Source organism: Mytilus edulis, chromosome 1 (genome assembly GCF_963676685.1).
Source record: "Mytilus edulis chromosome 1, xbMytEdul2.2, whole genome shotgun sequence".
Classification (NCBI taxonomy): domain Eukaryota; kingdom Metazoa; phylum Mollusca; class Bivalvia; order Mytilida; family Mytilidae; genus Mytilus; species Mytilus edulis.
This window is the reverse complement of record NC_092344.1, coordinates 14,658,354-14,680,741: the sequence shown is the minus strand read 5'-3', so window position 1 is coordinate 14,680,741 and position 22,388 is coordinate 14,658,354. Positions and strand designations below refer to the sequence as shown.

Below are 22,388 nucleotides of genomic sequence, written 5' to 3'. Positions count from 1 at the left end.
AGTACAAAAATAAAACACAATAGGCCTAAGTACATTGTTCCTACACTTTTAACCGGGATTGGCTATTTTGTAACTATTCAGATTACGTAAATTACATTTTACATTTGCAGTTGAATTAGTTTTGAAAATAATATTATCCAGCTACATGTATACATGTGTCAATGAAAACAATGGCAATCGTATCCCTCAGAGCAATCTGCTCTTTGATTTTTTTTATGCTTTGGAAAAACTAGGATATCGAGCGACTAATGAAAACTGTAACAGAGCATGGCAATGATTACATTTTTGTGAATGAATTTGATGATATTCAATGAAATTCTAATACACTTGGTGATGAAAGATCATCAGTGTGGTTTTATATTTCTCAAATATTTGAAAGTATTGCATAATCTACGGCTACGTGGAACCTGGAGATTGTCCCAAGAAGTATATGGTCTGCTGAACGATATCTGAGATATTGATTTGACCACAAAGACTTAGTATTATTCACTGATCCTTGAAATAAAGTCGAGGTCCGGTGAAAACAGGCACGAAGACCCTGCACGTACTAAAAATAGTTATCTTATTACTCATTAAAAAAAAACAGAAATAAACATTGCCAGGACAATGGACAAATAACAAAAGGAGGCTTCATTCGGCATCTGTAAACAAAGAATGAAGTAGTAATTCTTTTACCATCTTTAATATATATTGTTTAAGTAGGTAGTTAGTTAACGCCACCGCCACCAGATCACTCTCTTTCTGCAACAGAAGTCACATTCTCGACAAAAAGATATACAATCGTCTATTTTTACCAATATTCTAAATACAATGTATAATACTTGAGTGTGTATAATAATAGATGATGCTTCACACCAAACTAACATATTCATGAAAACAAATCTGATATTCAATTAGCATGAAATACATATTATGTGCACTTACAGGATACGCAAATAATAAACAAATGAAGTGTTGTTTTATTCTATTTCCTAACATTGCTGACACAAAGACCTACAAACATTAAGGAACACTGCGTGGTGCAGACGTAATATCAAAATAAGAATATAACAAAAACAATAGTGTTTATATAATACAACATTTGAAGACCTCATATAAACGAAAAGGACCAGAGACCATAGCTAAATTCAAACAGAGAATGAGGGCTATGCATTAGGCATGTGCATTCCTTATTCAAAACGATTTTCTACCATACAATTAAAAAATGTTTTCATCACCCATTGAGTAAACTTTTATTCAAGACGTTTCTTGTGTACAACTTGGAAATTAGTATGGCATTCATTATCACTGAACTAGTATATATTTGTTTAGGGGCCAGTTGAAGGACGCCTCCGGGTACGGGAATTTCTCGCTACATTGAAGACCTGTTGGTGACCTTCTGCTGTTGTGTTTTTCTATTGTCGGGTTGTTGTCTCTTTGGCACATTCCCCATTTCCATTCTCAATTTTATGTAACCTATTTACTGATTTCTTAATAGGTCCGTGTCAGAAATCAAAGTTAAATGGTGACATTACCATTATTATATTGACCTATTTCAAAGTAAACATAGCAATTGTGATTAAACATAAAGTTATCAGCTTTTCCAAAAGTCCAAAAAAATAATTTCCATCAACATTCAAAATTGTTGATATACACATTGCAGTTTGTTCATAAAATAAAATACATACTAATATCATATCAATGCATTCTATCAAAACGATTCGCCATAAAGCAGAAGCGGAAACTTATTGTCAGGAAAATGAATAACTTGTATATTCCCTGAAATTAGCATCAACAATAATTATTGCCATAAACGTTTGTTTTTTTTTTTCATGTGCAACGATCACTTTAGAATCAAGTCAGATTTGTCAATCTATTTTTTTTTATGAGAATAGCATAGTTAGTCAGTAGTAACCTTCTAAATTTAAAATCATAGTGGAATGTTTAAATAACCTTCTTCAATATAAAATTCAAGGATGCTTAATTTGAAGAAAAATAATTTTAAGGACTTGGGTAACAATGCATTTCAGATAATCATTTGAAAGAAATTAACATTTGTCTGCAAAAGACAGGTTACCAGAAACAGTTGAGAAGGAATTTAAGAATCGAATGCAAAACATTAGCTCAAAGAATGCGAATAGCAACACCAATATTCACAAAACACTATTTGGGTACTATCATCGTTAAATTAATATAAAACTTACATTTATAGGCTTTATTGCGTATTTTCCGTAACTATCAGTAGAACATGTAAACTTACATTTATAGGCTTTATTGCGTATTTTCCGTAACTATCAGTAGAACATCTGTATTTGGCAAAACTTTGAGGAACCTTTTGTCAGCTATTATTCGTGTGTTTCTCTATCATATATGTTCTCCCATTTATTTGTATTGTAGTCCAACCATGTAATGTTGTCATTTTAATGTTATATTTAACATTGCCATAAAAGCGGGAAGTTTGGCATGCCACAAAACCAGGTTCAACCCACCATTTTTTCTTTAAATGTCCTATACGAAGTCAGAAAAATAGCCATGGTTATAATTCGTTTCTGTGTGTGTTACATTTTGATGTTGTGTTTCTGTTGTGTCGTAGTTCTCCTCTTATATTTGATGTGTTTCCGTCAGTTTTAGTTTGTAACCCGGATTTGTTTTTTTCTCAATCGATTTATGAATTTCGAACAGCGATATACTACTGTTGCCTTTATTTAGGAATTGTGGTCCTCAATGGTCTTCAACTTCGTACTTTATTTTGTCTCTTTAACTTTTTTTTATTCGAGCGTCACTTGTGAGTCTTTTGTAGACGAAACGCCAGACGCCTAAATACAAAATTTAAATCCTGGTATATATGATGAGTTTATTTACAACCACTGGATCGATGCCGCTGTTGGTGGATTGTGTATTCCCCGAGGATAACACCAGCCTAGTAGTCAGCACTTCTGACATGAATTATCAATTATGGTGTCTTCCCAATTGTCCCACTTTTTAAAATTACAGGTAAAAAAGTAAAGAAATTTTGTGGGACAATCGGGAAGATGTTTGTGGGACAATTGGGAATTATTTTGATAGTTATTAATTTGTGTTTATGGTGTGTAGCAGTTAATTATAGGTTACTAATCAATGTAATTTATAAAATATGTGGGGGGAAAAACAAGAAAGAAAAATAATATTTACATATTTTATGTTGCACAAAGTAGGTACAATTGAAATCATCAACCATGGAAAATAATATGAAATCATAAAATTTTAAGACTTAAATCACAGGCACTTGTCTCAGAAAAAAAATCATATATACTTTTATAAAACGTTATATTAAGGTATATAAAGGGGGGAATTATGAGACAAGTGCCTGTGTCTTAGATGCATGATTTTTTAAATTAGTTTTTAATAACTTTTAACAAGCTGTCAGTTAAACTGGAAGTACTGTCTGATCTGTACTTTTGTTGTGTGAATGATGAGTTGCCGTACACGTGTATTGTATTCTGTTTTTGTTAGATGTATTTCTGTTTGCATCCATCTGATGAAACAGTATAAAAAAGACGACGTGGTATGGTTTCCAATAAGATAATTCTTCACAAGAGACTAAATGACACAGAAATTTAACAGCTACAGGTCACCGTACGGCTCAACAATGAGCAAATAATGCTACATAGTCAGCTATAAAAGTCCCCGAAATAACAAATGAAAATCAATTTAAACGAGCAAACTAACAGCCAAATTTATTTGAAGAGGTTAGACGTTAGTTTTTCTTGTTTGTATTATTTTACATTTTTCATATGGGACCTTTTCAAGCCGACTATGCGGTGTGGGCATTGCTCATTGTTGAAGGCCTTATTGTGAATTGTACATGTTAATCTGTGTCATTTGGTCTCTTGTGGAGAGTTGTCTTATATACTTCTTTATGCTGTCTTTCAGATACTTATCAATTCATTCCTAACTAGATTGTGATCTGATGATTTTTTTCAGAAACGTGTTCAAATTTCAATATTGGTTAAAATTGCCTTTAACATCAATGTAAATTGTAAAGAGCTAAATATTATCATCATTTAGTTTTAAACTATATATGTTTATAGTGGATTGGGAAACAAGTTATTGCAACTTATATTAATCCCTTTCCACTTTGCTGGTGCGAGTGCTGCTTTGTAGCAGCATTAGTCTGCTCTTTTTCGAAATCTACAAAGGCGTCTTTTAGGTGCAAGATGGCTCTCTCTTAACGCGGGTCAGCCATTTATCGTCCCCTTCCGACGGACTATCATCGATTCTTTAGACCATACTCGCAAATGGCGTCAAGGGAGAGTCCCTGTAATTTTCTCCCCATAGCAGGGATCAAACCAGGAAACCTTTGTATTAGCAGTCCGATGCACTAACCACTACACCACGGCTCTTCTCCTATGAGCATCATTTAATGGACAAGATGTCAATTAATTGATTGTTTCACATTCAGTATTTTGAATAATAATTAAGCCCGTTTGGGTTGATTACTCATATTATCTCCAATATAACGCGACTATAAACACCTGTCATATAAGTGGGAGATTAAGCTACTTATAAAACCAGATTTAAGGTAGCACAATACAAAGATTTTATAACTCCAACTTCCAAGTTTTAAAATGCTGTAACTTTCTTAATAATGCTTGAAAATTTATAAAAGTGGTAGTTTTGGATAGCTAACAGATTGCTCTTTCAAATAAATGCAATGTTAGTATTATGCAACAATTATGTAACCAATTATAATGTTAACTGTGTCTAAAATATTTTTCACCAAATTTCCACTTTCAAATGAAATTAGCTTCTGCATAGGTGTCCCTAGAGGGTTGAATTTATTATAAGTTGTTCCTATGGCCATTATCTACAAAAGGGTGTCTCAGATTTCAGATAGAATGTATAACTCGAATAATTCAGCGCCCTCTATCCACTACTTTTAATGGAGTGATCGAAGTGATCGTAATATAACGACTGGATTATTCGGGTTAATAGAATGTATAGAACAAATTTTATACCTAATTAAACATTATCTTCTTTTATGTGGTTAGGATGTTTACACTAATTAGAGATTTATGAGAGAATGGAATACCATAGAGACAATCTGAGACACCCTTTTGAAGCCCATGATGTGTTGATTAAGATTTCGTTAACATTTTCTGTATAGTTAAAGAGATGATAGAGCTAAATTCATTCGAGTGAACTTACCCAGATTTTGCCACTAATTACATAATAATTGATTACATAAAGATTGCATAATAAAAATAACGCATTCATTTAAAAGATTAATCTTTTATCTATCTATATATACCTCTTTTATTATTTTCTATGCATTCATAAGAAATTTTTTTAATCTAGCTGTACATTGATATTTATAATTATTAATTTTCAATATATATACATATATGCTTGCTTTCACAACATGTTCTCATCGCAATTAACTAGGTGATTAAAAATTACATCCATGAGATGTACTCACCTACGTCATAGTTCACCTGTGTAACATACACTAGCGTTAGTTTTAATTTGTCGTTTAGTTGAATAATTTCAATTATGTGAACAAAAAACTGAATTTATTCCAGGGGTGGTGGTGGATTGTGGTAAGTATAATTAACCCTATAAATTCATATAAAATCTCTTCTTGAGATTTCAAAAATTACCATTTTATATGAATTTGGTTAAATATACTTACCATGAAATTACATTTATATATATAGAATATTTACTGATTAACAAGCAGTATTTCATTTGGTGGAGGATATGTATATATATATTTTAATCCCGTCTCTCATAATTCTTTTTAGAATGGCATTAATATTTTATATTATTGTATGTATTCGTGTATTATGTTATGTATTGTAATATTAATGGTGAGACGTAAATAAACTTTGTATTGTAATAAGAAAGTTACAGCATTTCAAAGGTTAGTGATTTGAAGTAAAACAATCTTTGTATTGTGCTACCTTAAGTATAGAAATATTATTTTAACTCGATATGTAGAAGAAACGCGCGTCTGGCGTATATATAAATGTTCCATCCTGGTATCTCATTATTGATGAGTTAATTTACTTCCGAGGTTACCCATAATTCTCGTCGGAAAATGCCTGGACCAAGTCAGGAATATGATTTTTTCTTTCATTTGGTTGTATAAGTCTCTAGTCTGAATTTGTCATTTTTTATTGACTTCCTCTTTTTTAATTTACCTTCGAGTTCGGCATTTTTGTACATTTAATACTCTGATCTTTTCAGTGAAACGAATGCTTTAATTCATACTAACCTCTTTATTTGTATCACTCATTAAAAACAAGAATGTGTCCCAAGTACATGTATGCCCCATCCGCACTATCATTTTCTATGTTCAGTAGGACCGTGAAAATGGGATAAAATTTCTAATTTGGCATTAAAATTAAAAAGATTATACCATAGGGAACATGTTTACCAAGTTTAAAGTTGATTGGACTTCAACTTCATCAAAAACTATCTTGACCAAAAACTTTAATCTGAAGCGGGACGAAAGGACGAACGTACGAACAGACCAGAAAACATAATGCCCATAAATGCATGCATAAATGGGGAATAAAAAAAAGTGAAACACTGAGACCAGAAAACATAATGCCCATAAATGGGCATAAAAAAAGTGAAACGCAGACCAGAAAACATAATGCCCATAAATGGGGCATAAAAAAAAAGTGAAACGCACAGACCAGAAAACATAATGCCCATAAATGGGGCATAAAAAATGTGAAACGCAGAGACCAGAAAACATAATGCCCATAAATGGGGCATGAAAAAAAATGAAATGCAGACCAGAAAACATAATGCCCATAAATTGGGCATAAAAAAAGTGAAAGGTTAACAGAGGAAAATAATGTCATTCAATAGCTACATAGAAACTCACTTGTGTCCTTGGATCTTCACAAGATAATCAGCATCAGACAACACAAAAAGTTGAATATAACAACGAAACTTCTGCAAGTCAAAACAAAGACAAAACAGTTATTCTTTATATTTGACAATAAATCTGGAAATACAAGTCTTCAACCAGAAGAAAGAGCTCTTTTAGCCAGGATTACGACAGAATCAGATGAAAATACTTCATTTTTCTTCTAAAATTTGCTTTGTCTTTATAGTGATTATAAGATTATAACACAATGTTGACTGCTGCAACACCATTTTTGCCTATTATGTCTGTATGTGTTTTATTCACACATCGTTGTCAGTATAGTGGAATCTTATGCTACTGTCATAAGCGAGAAGTTTTGCTAGCTATAAAAACCAGGTTAAGTCAACCATTTTCATAAAACATTATTCTATTCATAGGATCAGATCGCAGTCAAGTAGTAAGTCTTACTGAACCCGTCTTTCCTTTATTTTAATAGTCAACCACATACTCTCAATTTATAAGTCAAACAACTTGACCCATCATTACAATGTTTTTGTATTGTAATTTATCTAAACAATTTGATGACTTGTGCTCAAATGTGTTGCTCATCTGGATCTATATGCATACATACTTTGGGCTACTCACTAACATTGAAGACTGGAATATAAATCGTGACACCTATACTATTTGCTTTCTTGTAATTGCTGCTTTTTTATTTTTCACTCTCTTTTGTCTACAACAAAAATAAGAAAAAATCCAAGGCCAGCTTTCTACAAAAAGCAAACCGACCATTTGGCTGGTTTATATGTATTTCTAAGTCCTTTTCACTGTTAAAAATAATCTTTATTTTTTTTTTAGTTTTTCAGGCCAGAGCAGCTCAGAATGGCTGAAAAAAACGTCATTCAAGGGCAATAAAACATTCCAGTATAGGGCATATATTTTTCAAATTGTTTTGGTATGAATACAGTAAGTAATATTTTGGTTTTGTTTTTTTTTTTATCATTCAGACTTTCTAACACAGTAAAGGTTTTCAAGTTTATAGACATAACTCATTTTAACCAACATTTTATATTTTTGACAAAGTTGGATGTTTGTTTATGTCATCAGCCACATAAAACTGGATATTTCAATGATGGTTGTGGGAAAGTTTGCTTATAAGTGACCCAGTAGTTTCAGAAAAGAAGAAATTTTGCAAATGTTAATGGAAGACAGCTAACTGCAAGTGATGAGCTAAAATTGGGGGGAAAAACAAGAATTCAATGTACTTTCAATTTTATTCCATCTTTTTATTTCATGATAATATGAACCAATGCCTCATGTTTTATATAACAAATTAAGAACAATACATCAAATGGCATTGGCACATTACAAATATACAAAATCAGTCTGCTTCACATAGAACAGTATCTTATATAAAACTACATCTGTAAAAATTTCAATAGAAAATAATTTAATTGTATATTATAAAATATTTCTGTATATCCCAGAGTATAACCTGCAGGACACAAAAATCAAAGGAAAACTAATCATGAAAACAGCTGTTTAATTGCAATTTTTTAATTCAAATCAACTTTGCCTCACAGCCTTGGTTCAAGTAAGAGTTATACAGATTGTGTGAATTCTGAATTTCTGTTTTTAAGCAATTATCGCTATAGCTAAACAGTCTAAAACTTCCAGATTAACACAAGGTTTACCATTATATTATTTTGACACATGTGTTTTAAATGACTGCATGTCAGTTTTATTCATGCAAATTTATTTCATTCTTTGCCACATAAATTTCATGAAATAGACCTGATCTTATGCCTTTTTAAAGTTCTACAGAATATTTTATCAGACCACAAATTAGAGAGAATTGCATTGTTCTGGCCCTAGAAAAGGAGCATATAGTGATTTCTGATTTCATTTGCTTCTAGTAGTATTATATTTCTATTGGCGAATTCTGTGAATTCATAATTTTTAAAAGACTACAAACTGATGTAAAACTTTCTTTCAACAGATAATGATATTCTTCAATAAACTGCTATTAGCAAAACAATGATTACTTCTAAATATGAAATTAACCAGTCAAATATGAACATAGTTAAATGTATTAATCTACGTTCACAATGAACACAGAAAGGTGTATAAAACAACACTCACATTCTTATTGAACACAGTAAGGTGTATTAATCTACATTCACAATGAACACAGAATGAACACAGAAAGGTGTACTAATCTACACTCACAATGAACACAGAAAGGTGTATTAATCTACATTCACAATGAACACAGAATGAACACAGAAAGGTGTACTAATCTACACTCACAATGAACACAGAAAGGTGTATTAATCTACATTCACAATGAACACAGAATGAACACAGAAAGGTGTACTAATCTACACTCACAATGAACACAGAAAGGTGTATTAATCTACATTCACAATGAACACAGAAAGGTGTATTAATCTACACTCACAATGAACACAGAAAGGTGTATTAATCTACATTCACAATGAACACAGAAAGGTGTATAAAACGACATTCTTATTGAACACAGTAAGGTGTATTAATCTACATTCACATTCTTATTGAACACATCAAGGTGTATTAATCTACACTCACAATGAAGACAGAAAGGTGTATAAAACGACATTCTTATTGAACACTTCATTGAACACATTATTTATATGAACACATTAAGTATGAGCACTATGCTGAATAAAGTTTCAGTTATATCAAATATTACAAAATCTGTGTTTCTAATATCTTTTAAAATATTGATCTTGTGAAAATTGCACTGTCAACTTTATACTGTCTGGACAATCATCTTCCTTTTCCTGTCCAGGTTAAATCTGTTTGATCTAAATATATCACTTTCGTAGAAATTTGTCAGGTTACTGATGTTGATTTGTCTTGCCTGTAAATAAGAAACAAAATGACTTTTAAACATCTTTGAATTATTATATAAATTATAAAATGTTTTCGATTAAGCACCTCCTTTTAAAAAAGTTCTGTTACAAAATCATTAAACAAACAACTTCCCATCATAGTTATAAAACTTACAAAATCTGGTTAATTCTATAAGGGCTATTCCAGTAAAATTTACCTAGGAGGGGCGGAACGCAGACGATATTTTTTTCCATAGGTGGGGGGTTATCAACATAATTGTATTCTGGAGGGTGGTGGTCCCGATTTAAATTCATTTCTGTTGGTGGGGGGTTTCTGAATGATAGGTTTAACATATTGTTCCCCCTGTTATGAAGGAAGATTCTCCTGAAAAGGTCATCCGACTGCAAATAAAGTTGGCAGACCACTAATTTTAAGCGTCCGTTTGTGTTCTTGTCAAACCAGTGATCGGGAAGGACGTGCCCCCTGCGCCTATAGCGCATATTGACAAGAAATGGCGCAAACAGTGACAAATGTAAGCGCCCACGTGGCGCACGATACTTTTCACTTCGTTTCGAAACGTTTAGATATCGTCAAATGAATTTCCGATCGTGTTCCATGCCGCCATGTGTGTGTACACAACTGTGTTATGTTCCTCCAATAATAGGAGCACCTATATATTTTTGGGATGTCTCGGATGTTGGGAAGGTCTATTAACAGGACAGATAAAACCAGGACAGTTATTTTCGATACGTTTTTATCTGTAACTTTTGTTTTACTCAACATATTGTTAAAATTTAAATTGCATAATAAAGAACATGGTATTTACTTATATTATTTGCAAAAAATATAAAAATAAATAATAATTAAGTTAAAAAAAATCTGCCAGGACAGTTTAATTTTATGAAAAAAATGGCTGAAATTGCTGAGAAAAGTTTACTTATAATTGAAATATTTTTTCCAAAACAACTGTCTGGCATAATATTTTTGTACCATTATAAAGATTATGAAATATTCATTCTAAAAATCTATAATTCAATATTATTTTCATCTTTTAAAGGTAAAAAAATCTGCCAGGACAGTAGCCTTTCACGTTGGTAATTTTGTTGAAATTATTTCAAAATCAAAATACAAAGTTAAATATCTTCTTCAAAATAAATGTTTGGTAAACAAATGTTAGTTCATTAGAAAGTTGAGAATATAAGCTTTATGAAAATATAAAATTATATGAACTTTTATGTCATAAACACCAAAAACATTTGCCAGGACAGTAGCCTACTCCGCTAAATTTAAAAAAAAAATAGCTGAAATTGTCGAGAAGAGTTTACCTATAATTGTAATATTTTCTTCAGTACAACTGTCTGGTATAATATTTTTGTATGATTATAAAGATTATGGAATAATCTTTCTAAAAACCTATAAATTAATATTTTTTTCGTCTTTTAAAGGTAAAAAAATCTGCCAGGACAGAAGAATTTTATGTTAGAAATTTTGTTGAAATTTGTTCAAAATCAAAATACAAAGTTTAATATCTTTTTCAAAATAAATTTCTGGCAAACAAATGTTAGTTCATTTAAATGTTTAGAACATAAGCTTTGAGAAAATATAAAATGATATGGGCATTTAATTCATTAACAACAAAAAAATCTGCCAGGACAGTAGCCTACTTCGTTTGAATTATCAGCTGGACATTAGCCTAATATGCTACATGTTTTATAAATGGCAGAAATAAACATTATTTTTAATCATAAATAAAATAGTATGCTTTTTAACTTATCTGGCTTTTTTTAAATGATAATTAGGACTAAATCATTAAAAATAAAACTATAAATTAAAAACAAATTTGCCAGGACAGTACTATTACATAGGAAGAAGTGAAGAATTCTCAAAGATTTTTTTTATTCTATTCAAAGTTTTCAGTTTGAAATTTATCCGTGATAGAGTCATTAAAGTGAATATTTTTAGAAAACATAATTATATTGGTGTGGTTATTAAAACACTATTTGTTGATTTAATTCGATTTCTATTCATTGTATCAAAGGCAGAAGATATATATCGGAATTATGTTTTGACAGTAATAAAAACTTCAAAGTCACTGATTGGTGTCAAATACTCAAAAGGTGTTTATTCACTAATAAGTAATGTGTTTAGAGCACAGGAAAGTGTCACTTTTTTTATCCTCTTACATAAAACTGAAGAGTTTCCAAATGTTGCATTTTTTAACTTCTTTTTGCAATTTACAACTTTACATGTTTTCTAATAAATCAAATTTGCCATGCACAGTCACAATTCAGTACATTCCACAACACTAGTTAACCTTTTTCAAAAAAAATAATTCATGAAATAATCTAATAGTTGTTCTACATGTGGCCAACCTGAAAAACTTGTAAAAACAAAATTATACAGCATTTGCAATTGCGAATATCCCACAATCTATTGCATTAAATCTTATCTTTAAATATAAAATCAATTAGTTTTTCTAAAATTAAAGCTAAATACACATACTCGCTTTACGGTTGACATGACAGAATATACAAATACACAGATTCGATGACAGATCGTTAAGTTTAGCACGTGCCAACTAAATATTTAGCTATAGGACGACTCATGGGACACTTTTTATGAAATTCATCTATTATCGAATGAATATTTTTATCTTTTCCCAAAATTTAATGCTAAAACTTAACAACGAATTATAACAACAAAAAGTAATAATCTATTCAACTATTCAACCTGTAGGTAGGAAAAATATTTTATTTTATCAGCCAAAATACAGTTTAAACAAGCAGTTACACTAAACCAAGTTTCTTGTGAAGAAAAAAAAACGTTTTAAAACAACAAACACTGGACATGCTGAAAACCAACATCAAATGAACAGGCATTTTCAGATAAAAAACTTTTTAACCAAAACTGAAACTTTAACATAGTGTCATTATCCAATTTATGACATAAAATATGGTATAATTATTAAATACTGGAACACTTATAAACAAGGAATGTCAGTATGACTAGAACTGTTTTAAAGAAATATATTCAGACATGTATGCTTCTTGACTAGAATGTTTTCATAAGTAGAGTATTTTCATCAGAAAAATGTAGATATTAAAGATTTATAAGACAATGTATTAAAGAGTGTATTTTTAATAAAAAAAAAAATAACCATTGAATTTTCCTCAATTGAAAAAAAGGCAACTTGAAAAAAAAGTATTAAGACATTCGACTGTTTTCATATTTCTAACAATATTTAATTATATGTGATAAGGTTATATTTTTGCCAGGCTTTAATGAAAACCAAAGAAATCTAAAGTTTGGGTGAAATCCATAGCACCCCATTAAAAGTAAATGGTCTGTACTGAAATGTTTTTAATGCATAAAAAAAATTGGCAGCATAGCTCCTAAGGACATGTTTTAATTGAATTCACACAGGCCACAGTTTGGGTATATTTAATATTGTAAGAAAGAGAATAATTGCAATGAGTGGGGCAGCCCCCCTTATCCTAAAGGAGCATATTCATTGCAATCGAAGATAGATTTAATATAGAGAGAGTATATTTATTTTTCAAGCTAACCATTCATTTTCTCTACATCTTTGTGTAGTTAGGGTTGCTTCTTATTGATTTGACATGATCTATATCCATTAACATTTCAAATGAGCCCTTCCTCCGTACAGGCGTGTTTACAGATATCCATGAAGAAAAAAGTCACGGAGGAGTGGTTTCATCTTTGTCGTCTTCACAACGATTTGTAGAAAATATGCCATACTTCAAGCTGCTGTCGAATTATTTAACCACTGAAATTGGTTCAATAAAGTCAGGCTCCACAGATTCTGTATCCGATTTGTTTTAGACAGAATGGTTATCGTGTCAGTTATGAATATCCGCTGCATCATCGTCTATGATATCATCACACATCATTACATGTGCCCGAGTCTGTATAAACAGTTTACTAATAAACTTTTTTGTTTGTTATTTGTCTTAAAATTGACACGAGACGACAGCGTAAAGTACTCCTCCGTGTCTTCATGGATACCTGTAAACAATTTCCATGTGCTTTATCATTAAATGGTCACATGAACGCTTGACGGGAAGCTAAGAAAAACCGAACTTGAAATGCATAATTGACCCAGACTTTAAATCATTTCCGGAAAGGACCCAAAGTTCCGGATCGCGTCAATAGAAGTATTAAAAAAAATTTCTTCAAATTTAAAGCAATAAAATTTTCACAGTCGGGAGGATTTTCAAGGGTCGGTCGGTAAACTGCAAACAAACAATATTTTAATTTAAGCCCAATCGCAAAAAAGAAACTATTCAAATATTATATTTAAAAAAAAAAAACAATTGCGTTGTTAATTTCTGCAATTAATTCAGAAATTTAACGGAGTAGGCTACTGTCCTGGCAATTTTTTTTTGGCGTTAAGGAAATAAATGTCCATATTATTTTATATTTTCATAAAGCTTATATTTCAAACTTTTAAATGAACTAAAATTTGTTTACCGGACTTTTATTTTAAAGAAGATATTAAACCTTATATATTGATTTTGAACAAATTTCAACAAAATTTCTAACGTAAAAGGCTTCTGTCCTGGCAGATTTTGTTTACCTTTAAAAGATGAAAAAAATATAAATCATGGGTTTTTAGAAAGATTATTCCATAATCTTTATAATCATATAAAAATATTATGCCAGACAATTGTACTGAAGAAAATATAACAATTATAGGTAAACTCTTCTCGACAATTTCAGCCATTTTTTTTTTAGCGGAGTAGGCTACTGTCCTGGCAGATTTTTTTGGTGTTAATGACACTAATGTCCTATGATAATAGAACCATGCGATTTCACGTCTCGGGTGTTTTCCTATTGTAATAATAAAACCATGCGGTCTAACTGATAACCCGAAAAACGTAATTAACCATCATTCATGATATATATTTTTTTTATAAACAACTTTAAATTTGTTAAATTTGGCTAGTACAGACGAGATTTAGCCCTTATAATAATCTCATTTAGTTTAGCTTGCTATTATTTCGATTGAAAAACCCCAAAGACTTTTTAGGAATATAGTTTTTGTCTCCATAAAAGACGCTTAACTGTCCTTGTCATTTTTTGGTCTTTGGCTCATTTTGACATTTTGTAAACATGACTTCTTCAGCGATTTGTTGTTTTGTTCTATGAATTAATGGTACTCTATACTGTTATTCTTGTCACCGTGATGAAGATATAATGATACAAGAAGTGCAGAGGAATTGCCTAAAATGTCCTCTGATACGGAACGTCTGGAATAAGTATGGTATCGACGAAGACCCAAATTTAATGTTAAAAAACCCAACATGAACATGAACAAGGCAACAGTACCAGTTTAAACATTGTAAATAAAGGTTAACTTAAATATTGTTGCGGTTGGAAGAAGTTATTGTATATTCATTGAAATTGAAATGGCAGAATTTGCTGTACTTAAATCTCTTTCCTTGCAAAGAATATGTCCTTAATAAGGTGGACTGGCCAATTCTTTGCAATTTTTGTCCCAAATAATATTTTATTGCATACAGTTTATAACAACTTCAAGTACCCTCTCCCTTGTATACCGCCTCCCCACAAAAAAATATGTGTGGGTGACTTCCAAACTATGCGGTCCATAAAAAAATATTTATATTTGGCACAGACAATTAGATTTTTATTGCGCATGTTGCGTGGGTGGTATTGAAGGAAAAAAATGGCCTAATTTTTGCGGAAAAATATGGCCTTGTTACACAGGAGAGTATATCATCTTCATCAACATTTACCTATTGAAAAAAAAAAATGTATATAAGAAATACAAAAAATAAAAAAAGAATTACATTGTGCCTACCAAAAATATTTTATGGCTCAAACTAAACTCTGAAACATCAAATGGTTGGTGCCAACCAGTTTCCCCACCTGAAGAATATGTCGTACCTGAAAATCTTATTGACAGTTTTAAAAATAAAATGGGCCATAATTAAAATCGCACCCCCCTTTTTCGGTCACTGTGAGCTATTGCCGTCATGTTGCATCTGTCGTCTGCTGCTCCATAACATTGTTATATGTTTCATTTTATATTTTAATAGCAACATAGCTAGTATAAAAAAGAAGATGTGGTATGATTGCCATTGAGACCAGAGGCGGATTTAGGGGGGGCCAGGGCCCTCCTCCCTTTTTGGATGCACTGAAATAGATAAACCAACAAATTTTACATTTATTTGACAGGATGCAACATTTTTGTATACTTTAAAAAACTAACTAACTTTTATTTTTTTTCTCTAGGTAGGGTTGTCTTGGAAGAAAATACATGTTCTAGGTGGGGGTGTATTTTTTTAATCTTTTCCATAGGTGGGGGGTCAAAAAATAAGTGGCGTTCCACCCCCCCTGGATAATTTTTACTGGAATAGCCCTAATCATTGAATAATGAAAAATAGAATATAGGAAAAATGAGCCATACTTATATAAAAAGATAGGCAAAACTACATATGTATTTATTTTATGAAAACTTACTTGTTGGATAACTATGCTTTCTTCAGTTTTAGTAGAACTATGTTTACTTCAGTTTCAACACTATATTTATTTATTAGATGCAAGTATGAAGCTGTCATTATAATATTATAACAAACCTTATCTGCCAAATCTTTTTCTGAGATTTCTATAGTCTCTTGGTCAAGTCCAAATCTGTTCCTCTGGAATGACATTTGATCCATAGCTAATTGTTTCAGAATAAACAGTAACAATTCATTGTTGTCCTTCTTGTAGGTCAAATATCTGCTAAATGTCTGCAAAATAGAAATGGCATAATATAGTTTATCACCTATACATAGTATATATTGTATAATAAATTCTTTGGGTAAGATTATTCAAAAATGTTTTGAACATGTTTTAAATCAAAGTTTCTTTCGATACCACTTTTTGAATTTTTTATTACACATGTAAGGTGAACTTTTTAGATTTATTTGGCTTGTCATGTATTTAATTCTGATGTTCTTAAAACAAATTTCCTTTCATTTAATCAGGAATGTTGAATGTATTGTTTAAGAACTGGAGACTGAATACATGAAATAGAGACTATATACATAAAATAGGCTCCATATTTCTTCTGTTTTTCATTTAAAGGAGTGCAGTTTGACTAATTTTCCTCTTTTATAAATTGTGCCAAATCGGAAAAAAATCAGTCTTATTCCTCTTGGCCCCAGTAAGCTTACCTTTCTCATTGTTCTTGTGATGCTGAACTTTTGTGTACTAATGAAACTTTCTAACATAATTCTCATGGCCATGTTTACATCATCTTCATTAACATAATCTCTCAGGTGCATCTTAGCATGACCCTCTGCTAAACGTATCATGGACTCAATATGTCTGACGGTAATTGGTATACTACCTGTAGCCTGTAAAAAGTCAAATATAAATATCTTATAACTTATAATATAGAGACCAGTTAATCCAAAAGATTAAAAGAATTGACTTTTGACAAAATTATATTGAGGTCTAATTTTACCGAGGATTTCAAGATCTAAATGGTTCCCACTTAGTGTGTTTTATTGGTGGTACCTTTAATTCATAATTCATATATTATGAATGGTTAGTTTTTCCAATAAGGCAAAAAAAATATATGTCTGTTTACCACTTGACCAACCCTATTTTGAGCACCGACCCAAGCCGTTTTATTTCCATCGTAAAGAGAAAAATCAAAGAGCTGAATAGCTCTGAGGGGAAAGACGGCCCTTGTTTCTATTTCATTTTTTTTGGAGAGGGGGGGGGGGGGTATCATTTGATAGCTTTCATATAAAGAATGAAAAAAAGAACAGCTAGAAACATGTAGAAAGGTTGACAATATTGAAATCAATTGTTGTTCAATGTAATTTCGTTTCTTTAGTTTAGGGTTCAATTTAAACCAATGGAAGAGATCTGCATCTTCTAAATCTAAACATTCAATTAAAGTTGATAGTTAATTATCTAAAATTCAACTAGTTGAATTTGGTCATTTAACAACAACTACAATATTTTTTGAAATCTTAATAGTGTACGACTAAACTGCAGGCTAGGGCCATTTTCCATTTTTTGTGACAGTACTCTTAAGATTTAATTTTTTTTCTTAAAGTCATAAGAAACCTCAAATTAAAAAAAATCATGCATATGTTTTTTTATAACTAAATGGATAGTTTTCATTATACAACTTATGTACATATACTTTTTTCTGAGGAAAATTCTTTAATGTGTCCACATTTACAAGAAGTTTATTTGTTTTTAATTGCTTGCTTCCAGGAAGCAATTCGCCGACGTATTTTCCGTATGCATAGTGACCTGAGCGTAACCCTCCTCGTAAAAATCCGGCGATCGCAATACGCATGGATCTGTCATTAAAATAAACAATTATCTGATTGTACATGTTAAACACGTACTCAATACCCATGCTTTTTGTCATTTATTTACTATAAGGTGACAATCGATAAACTTCGGCTTTAAAACACGGCATTTAATGAGCAGCCATATTTGTTATATCATAACAGACAGAGAGAAAAAAAATTGACGATTATACGATATATTTGCGTAAAAAATGACAAAATTGTGCACAGAGCTCTAAGTTTATGATATAAACATGCATTGGTTCAAGAATTGGATAAACATTATTTTTCACCACTCACTGGTTTCATATGACTTTAAGAAAGTTAGGACTGAAAAATCTATTCAGTTTTAAAGGAGTAGGTCCGGTAAGGGCCGATTTTGGCCCCAAATTTCAGTTTCATCTAATGAGATATTTAGGACACTTTTTAAACACTTAAGTGTCTATTGTAATTGATTCGATTAGTTTATGCTCAAGATTTTAACTGATTCAGTCATTAAAAACGCTCCGATTGAAGCTTAAATATGAAAAATCTATCAAATATGCCAAAAAACGTCACTTTTCAGATGGTTTTCGTCAAAAATGAAAGTGGCCGCATCCGTGTTCATCCTCAACCTTTATATATGTTATGTCTTATCATCAAATACAACTTACATTTCAATATTATGAATGAACACGAATGCGGCCACTTTCATTTGAGACGGAAACCGTCTAAAATTTAACTAAAATGCTATAATTGTGAAGATTTCAGTAATTTAGCATGACTGTATGATGCTAGTACACGATATATGTGCATTGTATTGTCAAAAACAGCACATATTTATGTAGCAGAAGCATTCTACTTTCCAAAAAGTAGCTAAAAGATTACATTTTCACAATTTTGCAAAATTGCTTAATTGTGGGGCCAAAAAGGGATCTTACTGAACCTACTCCTTTCCAGTGATAAAGTTCCCAGTTAAAACTCTCATCACACGGGTACAGGTACTAATAAAAAAAACAATATGATTAATGTAAACTGTGTGAAGCTTGTTTCCAAATACTACGTTTTAAAATATTTGTAAAATTTCATGAATAAATAGGTTTAAACAACAAAATGCAACATTTGGAATTTAATTTTTTCTTGTCACCATTACAATGATTATGTTGGTACACACAATTAAGTTTTAATGGAAGACTATATATAGCTACTTATCATATACTAAATGTTACATTTTAAGTGTTTATTTTAGTGGATAATTACTCATAAATTGAGGTGCTCCTGATTTGGAGGAAAATTCTCAAAACAAAGTTTTGCAGAAAAAAATGAAAAAAATCGTTTCTCTCCCCAATCTCATGTAGCCCTCAGACTTTGTTTACTTTGAAAGTTGATGACCTACAAATTAAAGTATTGCATATTGATGTTTGAATTATCTACAGCAAACATAATTATGTTTCAATTAAACAAATACGATTTTTTAATTAGTGCACAATCTTTAAGGATGTCTGTCATGTCTGAGACATGTGACAGAGTTGTCAAGTCACAACTGGAGATTTAGAAATTTTCAGCTGGAGTTTGTGGCTCATAACCGGAGATTTTTTATCAACATTTTTATCGACGTACGCAATGGTTTTTTGGTGTTTAAACTGCATAAGTTCCTTTTTTGTTAATGATTCTATAACTCCATAGCCATTTTTACTTGATAGAAATCAAGGACGTATAACTAACATACGTCCTTGATAGAAATAGAAGATAAGGGTTTTTTAAATATTTATTTATTATATATAAAGTTCAAGATAGAGTGATTAGCCATCATATATAGTTGGTAAAAGTATCTATGCTTAAGCTACATTGTCAATTTTGGTACCACTAACTGAACAGTGGTGTTGACTTGATAGAGTTGTGAGCTTTCTGGTGGGTTTGCTGTATCCATATGTTTGGTCAAGTCATTAGGGTCACCATAGTCAGCTTTGCAACAAGTGTAGTAGGCATACATATCATATTTGAGATCATTAAGTCATTTGTCTTGAGGTTAAGTAATATAACTGTTCAATGTTTTTAACAGTACACAAAAAAGTCGTTGTTTATACAACTTTAATTAATCCATTGTCAGTATTTCACTTTTAATCATCCAGACATGTGTCCTAAACTTGCTAGTTGATCACCAATTGCCAATACTCTTTTATTGCTGTTTATACAGTCTAATCCTTAACACCTTCATAGATAACTCAAGGCTATTTACCTTTTGACATCAAAACAGTTAAAGGAAACTTCCGTTTTTCTCGGACTTTTCCGATATGAATTTTGATGTTCTCGGACTTTTTCCCTGTCAGTATCAATTTTGTAAACAAAAATTTCTACTGAAGATTTTTCGAGGTTGACATTCTCAAAAAGCGGAAGATTTCAAATTTTAACGGGAGGGACGGAAGAGGGTCTTAAAAGCGGGAGATTTTGATTCCCGCCGGAAGAATCACATGTAATCATTCAATGATTTAAATAACCAGTGAAGGATATCCCTTCTTCAACGTAGTGTGGCATTCCAACAATGACGTCACTATAAAATATAATGTAGGTTGGATATATTTAGAATATCTCGTCATACTGATTTTTCCGGATTGTAAAAGAAACGTAAATACAGTGTTCTCCCCAGGCCGTTTTAGCGTCGCGGTACCGTGACGCTATAATAATTACCGCGACGCTATAATTATTTTCAGGATGTTATTTTTCTCGTTCCTAAATTTTGAACTTTCATCTAATTACCACTTATGACCATAAAATAATATATCACTTTTAATTGTAATCCCTTCAAGTCGGACAATAGAGGCAATTTAGAGTGGTTAAAAAGGTGTTTATTGCCCTTTGGGTGATAACTGTTTGGATACGAATACCCCAAGCTGTCACTTTGACATGATTAATACCACGTGGTTTGCAATCGGCAGATTTCGACAAGGAGAAAACGTAATCAGAAAATCATAAAAAAATCGAAATATATGTTTGCTAAATGAAATTTCAAAAAAAAAACAATTTTTCTCTTTTAAAATGAGGTTGAGTCTTAGCTTTTTACGACTTTTGATATATATTACTTTCTTTCTTTCCCTATTAAATCGAGAGTGAAAATTTTGATTTTGGGCAAAATAAGTTTTGTTCTTTCGTAAGAAAGTGATCAAAATTGGCTTGTGCATATGTTTCATCCATTTAATGCATTAAAAACGCCATATTCATTCCCAATCTCTTGTCAAACATTGTTTATTTTCGTATTTTTCATTGCTTTTGGCGGCCATTTAATATTTTAGTGTAAACTACTGATCAGAACCGGACCAGATATGACAAAAATCCGGATTTTACAATAATAACTATATATGCACAAATGGCACAGTAGACTGAAAACAATGACACATAAAGAGAAAACTAAGCATTAACAGACTAGTTGTAGATAACTTTGTTAAAAATATATCATTTTGTAAAAAGAAACAACTGGGACCCTGAACTAATATGTTTCAAAGGCATGATAAAGAATTTTTTCTATTCAAATTTGTTATTAAGAACCCATGTTTTTTTCCTACATAGGTAGTGCAATTGTATCTATAAAGGTTGCACTATAATAAACCTTTCATTCATTTAGCTGGGTATAGGTAGGGTAACTGGAACCACACATATACTTTTATTTAGACTAAGAGGAAAAAAATAATTCTGGAACTATAAATGAATATAGAAAACATAAACTGAAAATACTGTTATCATGGTTATAGTTTAATTGTATTCTCAGTTATGAATTCAACAATATAAAAACAAAGAATAGGGTGGAATAGAATATTTTATTTACCAAATAAGGGCCTATGGCATACAAACAATATAATACATTTTGTAATAAACAATAATGTATATAACATAAAGGAAATAAAGCGTTGCCACGACACGATAAATTACATTGAAAAAAAAATGCAATTAATTTGTTTACGCCAAATGTGATGCTATCCAAAATTTCTGGGGAGAACACTGAAATAGTGTAAAGGAGTGCTCAATATACGATAATTTCAAGAGAAACAGAAGGGAAATGTGTAAAAAAAGTGTTTACAGTCAATCTATTCATTTGTGTCTCCCTTTCTCATCAATCTCAGTAAGATTTGTTGGGGGGTTTTCCACACTATAAAAACAAAATGAATGATGTGAGGGAATGTCACTCTGGTCAACCCCATTGGGGATTGACGGCTTGAAGCCGTCTTCCCCAATAATGTGTCATAATGTTCATAATCGTGAATATGATAGCTGTTTTAAGAAAATTCATGTTTCATGTGATGAAATAAATATGTTGCCGCCATTTTTTTCCAACCAATAACGAAGGGAAATAATCCAAT

At 31.3% G+C, this 22,388-nt stretch overlaps 1 protein-coding gene across 1 annotated transcript in view; it reads right to left on the bottom strand.

Annotated features, from left to right (window-relative positions):
* Positions 1 to 9,476: 9,476 nt before the first annotated feature.
* Positions 9,477 to 22,388, bottom strand: part of LOC139524746 (DNA replication licensing factor mcm2-like) — a 42,437-nt gene continuing 29,525 nt past the window's right edge. Inside the window, exons 16-18 of the mRNA XM_071319806.1 lie at positions 16,918 to 17,100; positions 16,336 to 16,491; positions 9,477 to 9,743 (exon numbers count right to left, since the gene is read on the bottom strand). Coding sequence (XP_071175907.1) covers positions 9,633 to 9,743; positions 16,336 to 16,491; positions 16,918 to 17,100 — 450 coding nt within the window. The 3' untranslated portion in view covers positions 9,477 to 9,632. The remainder of the gene's footprint in view (positions 9,744 to 16,335; positions 16,492 to 16,917; positions 17,101 to 22,388) is intronic.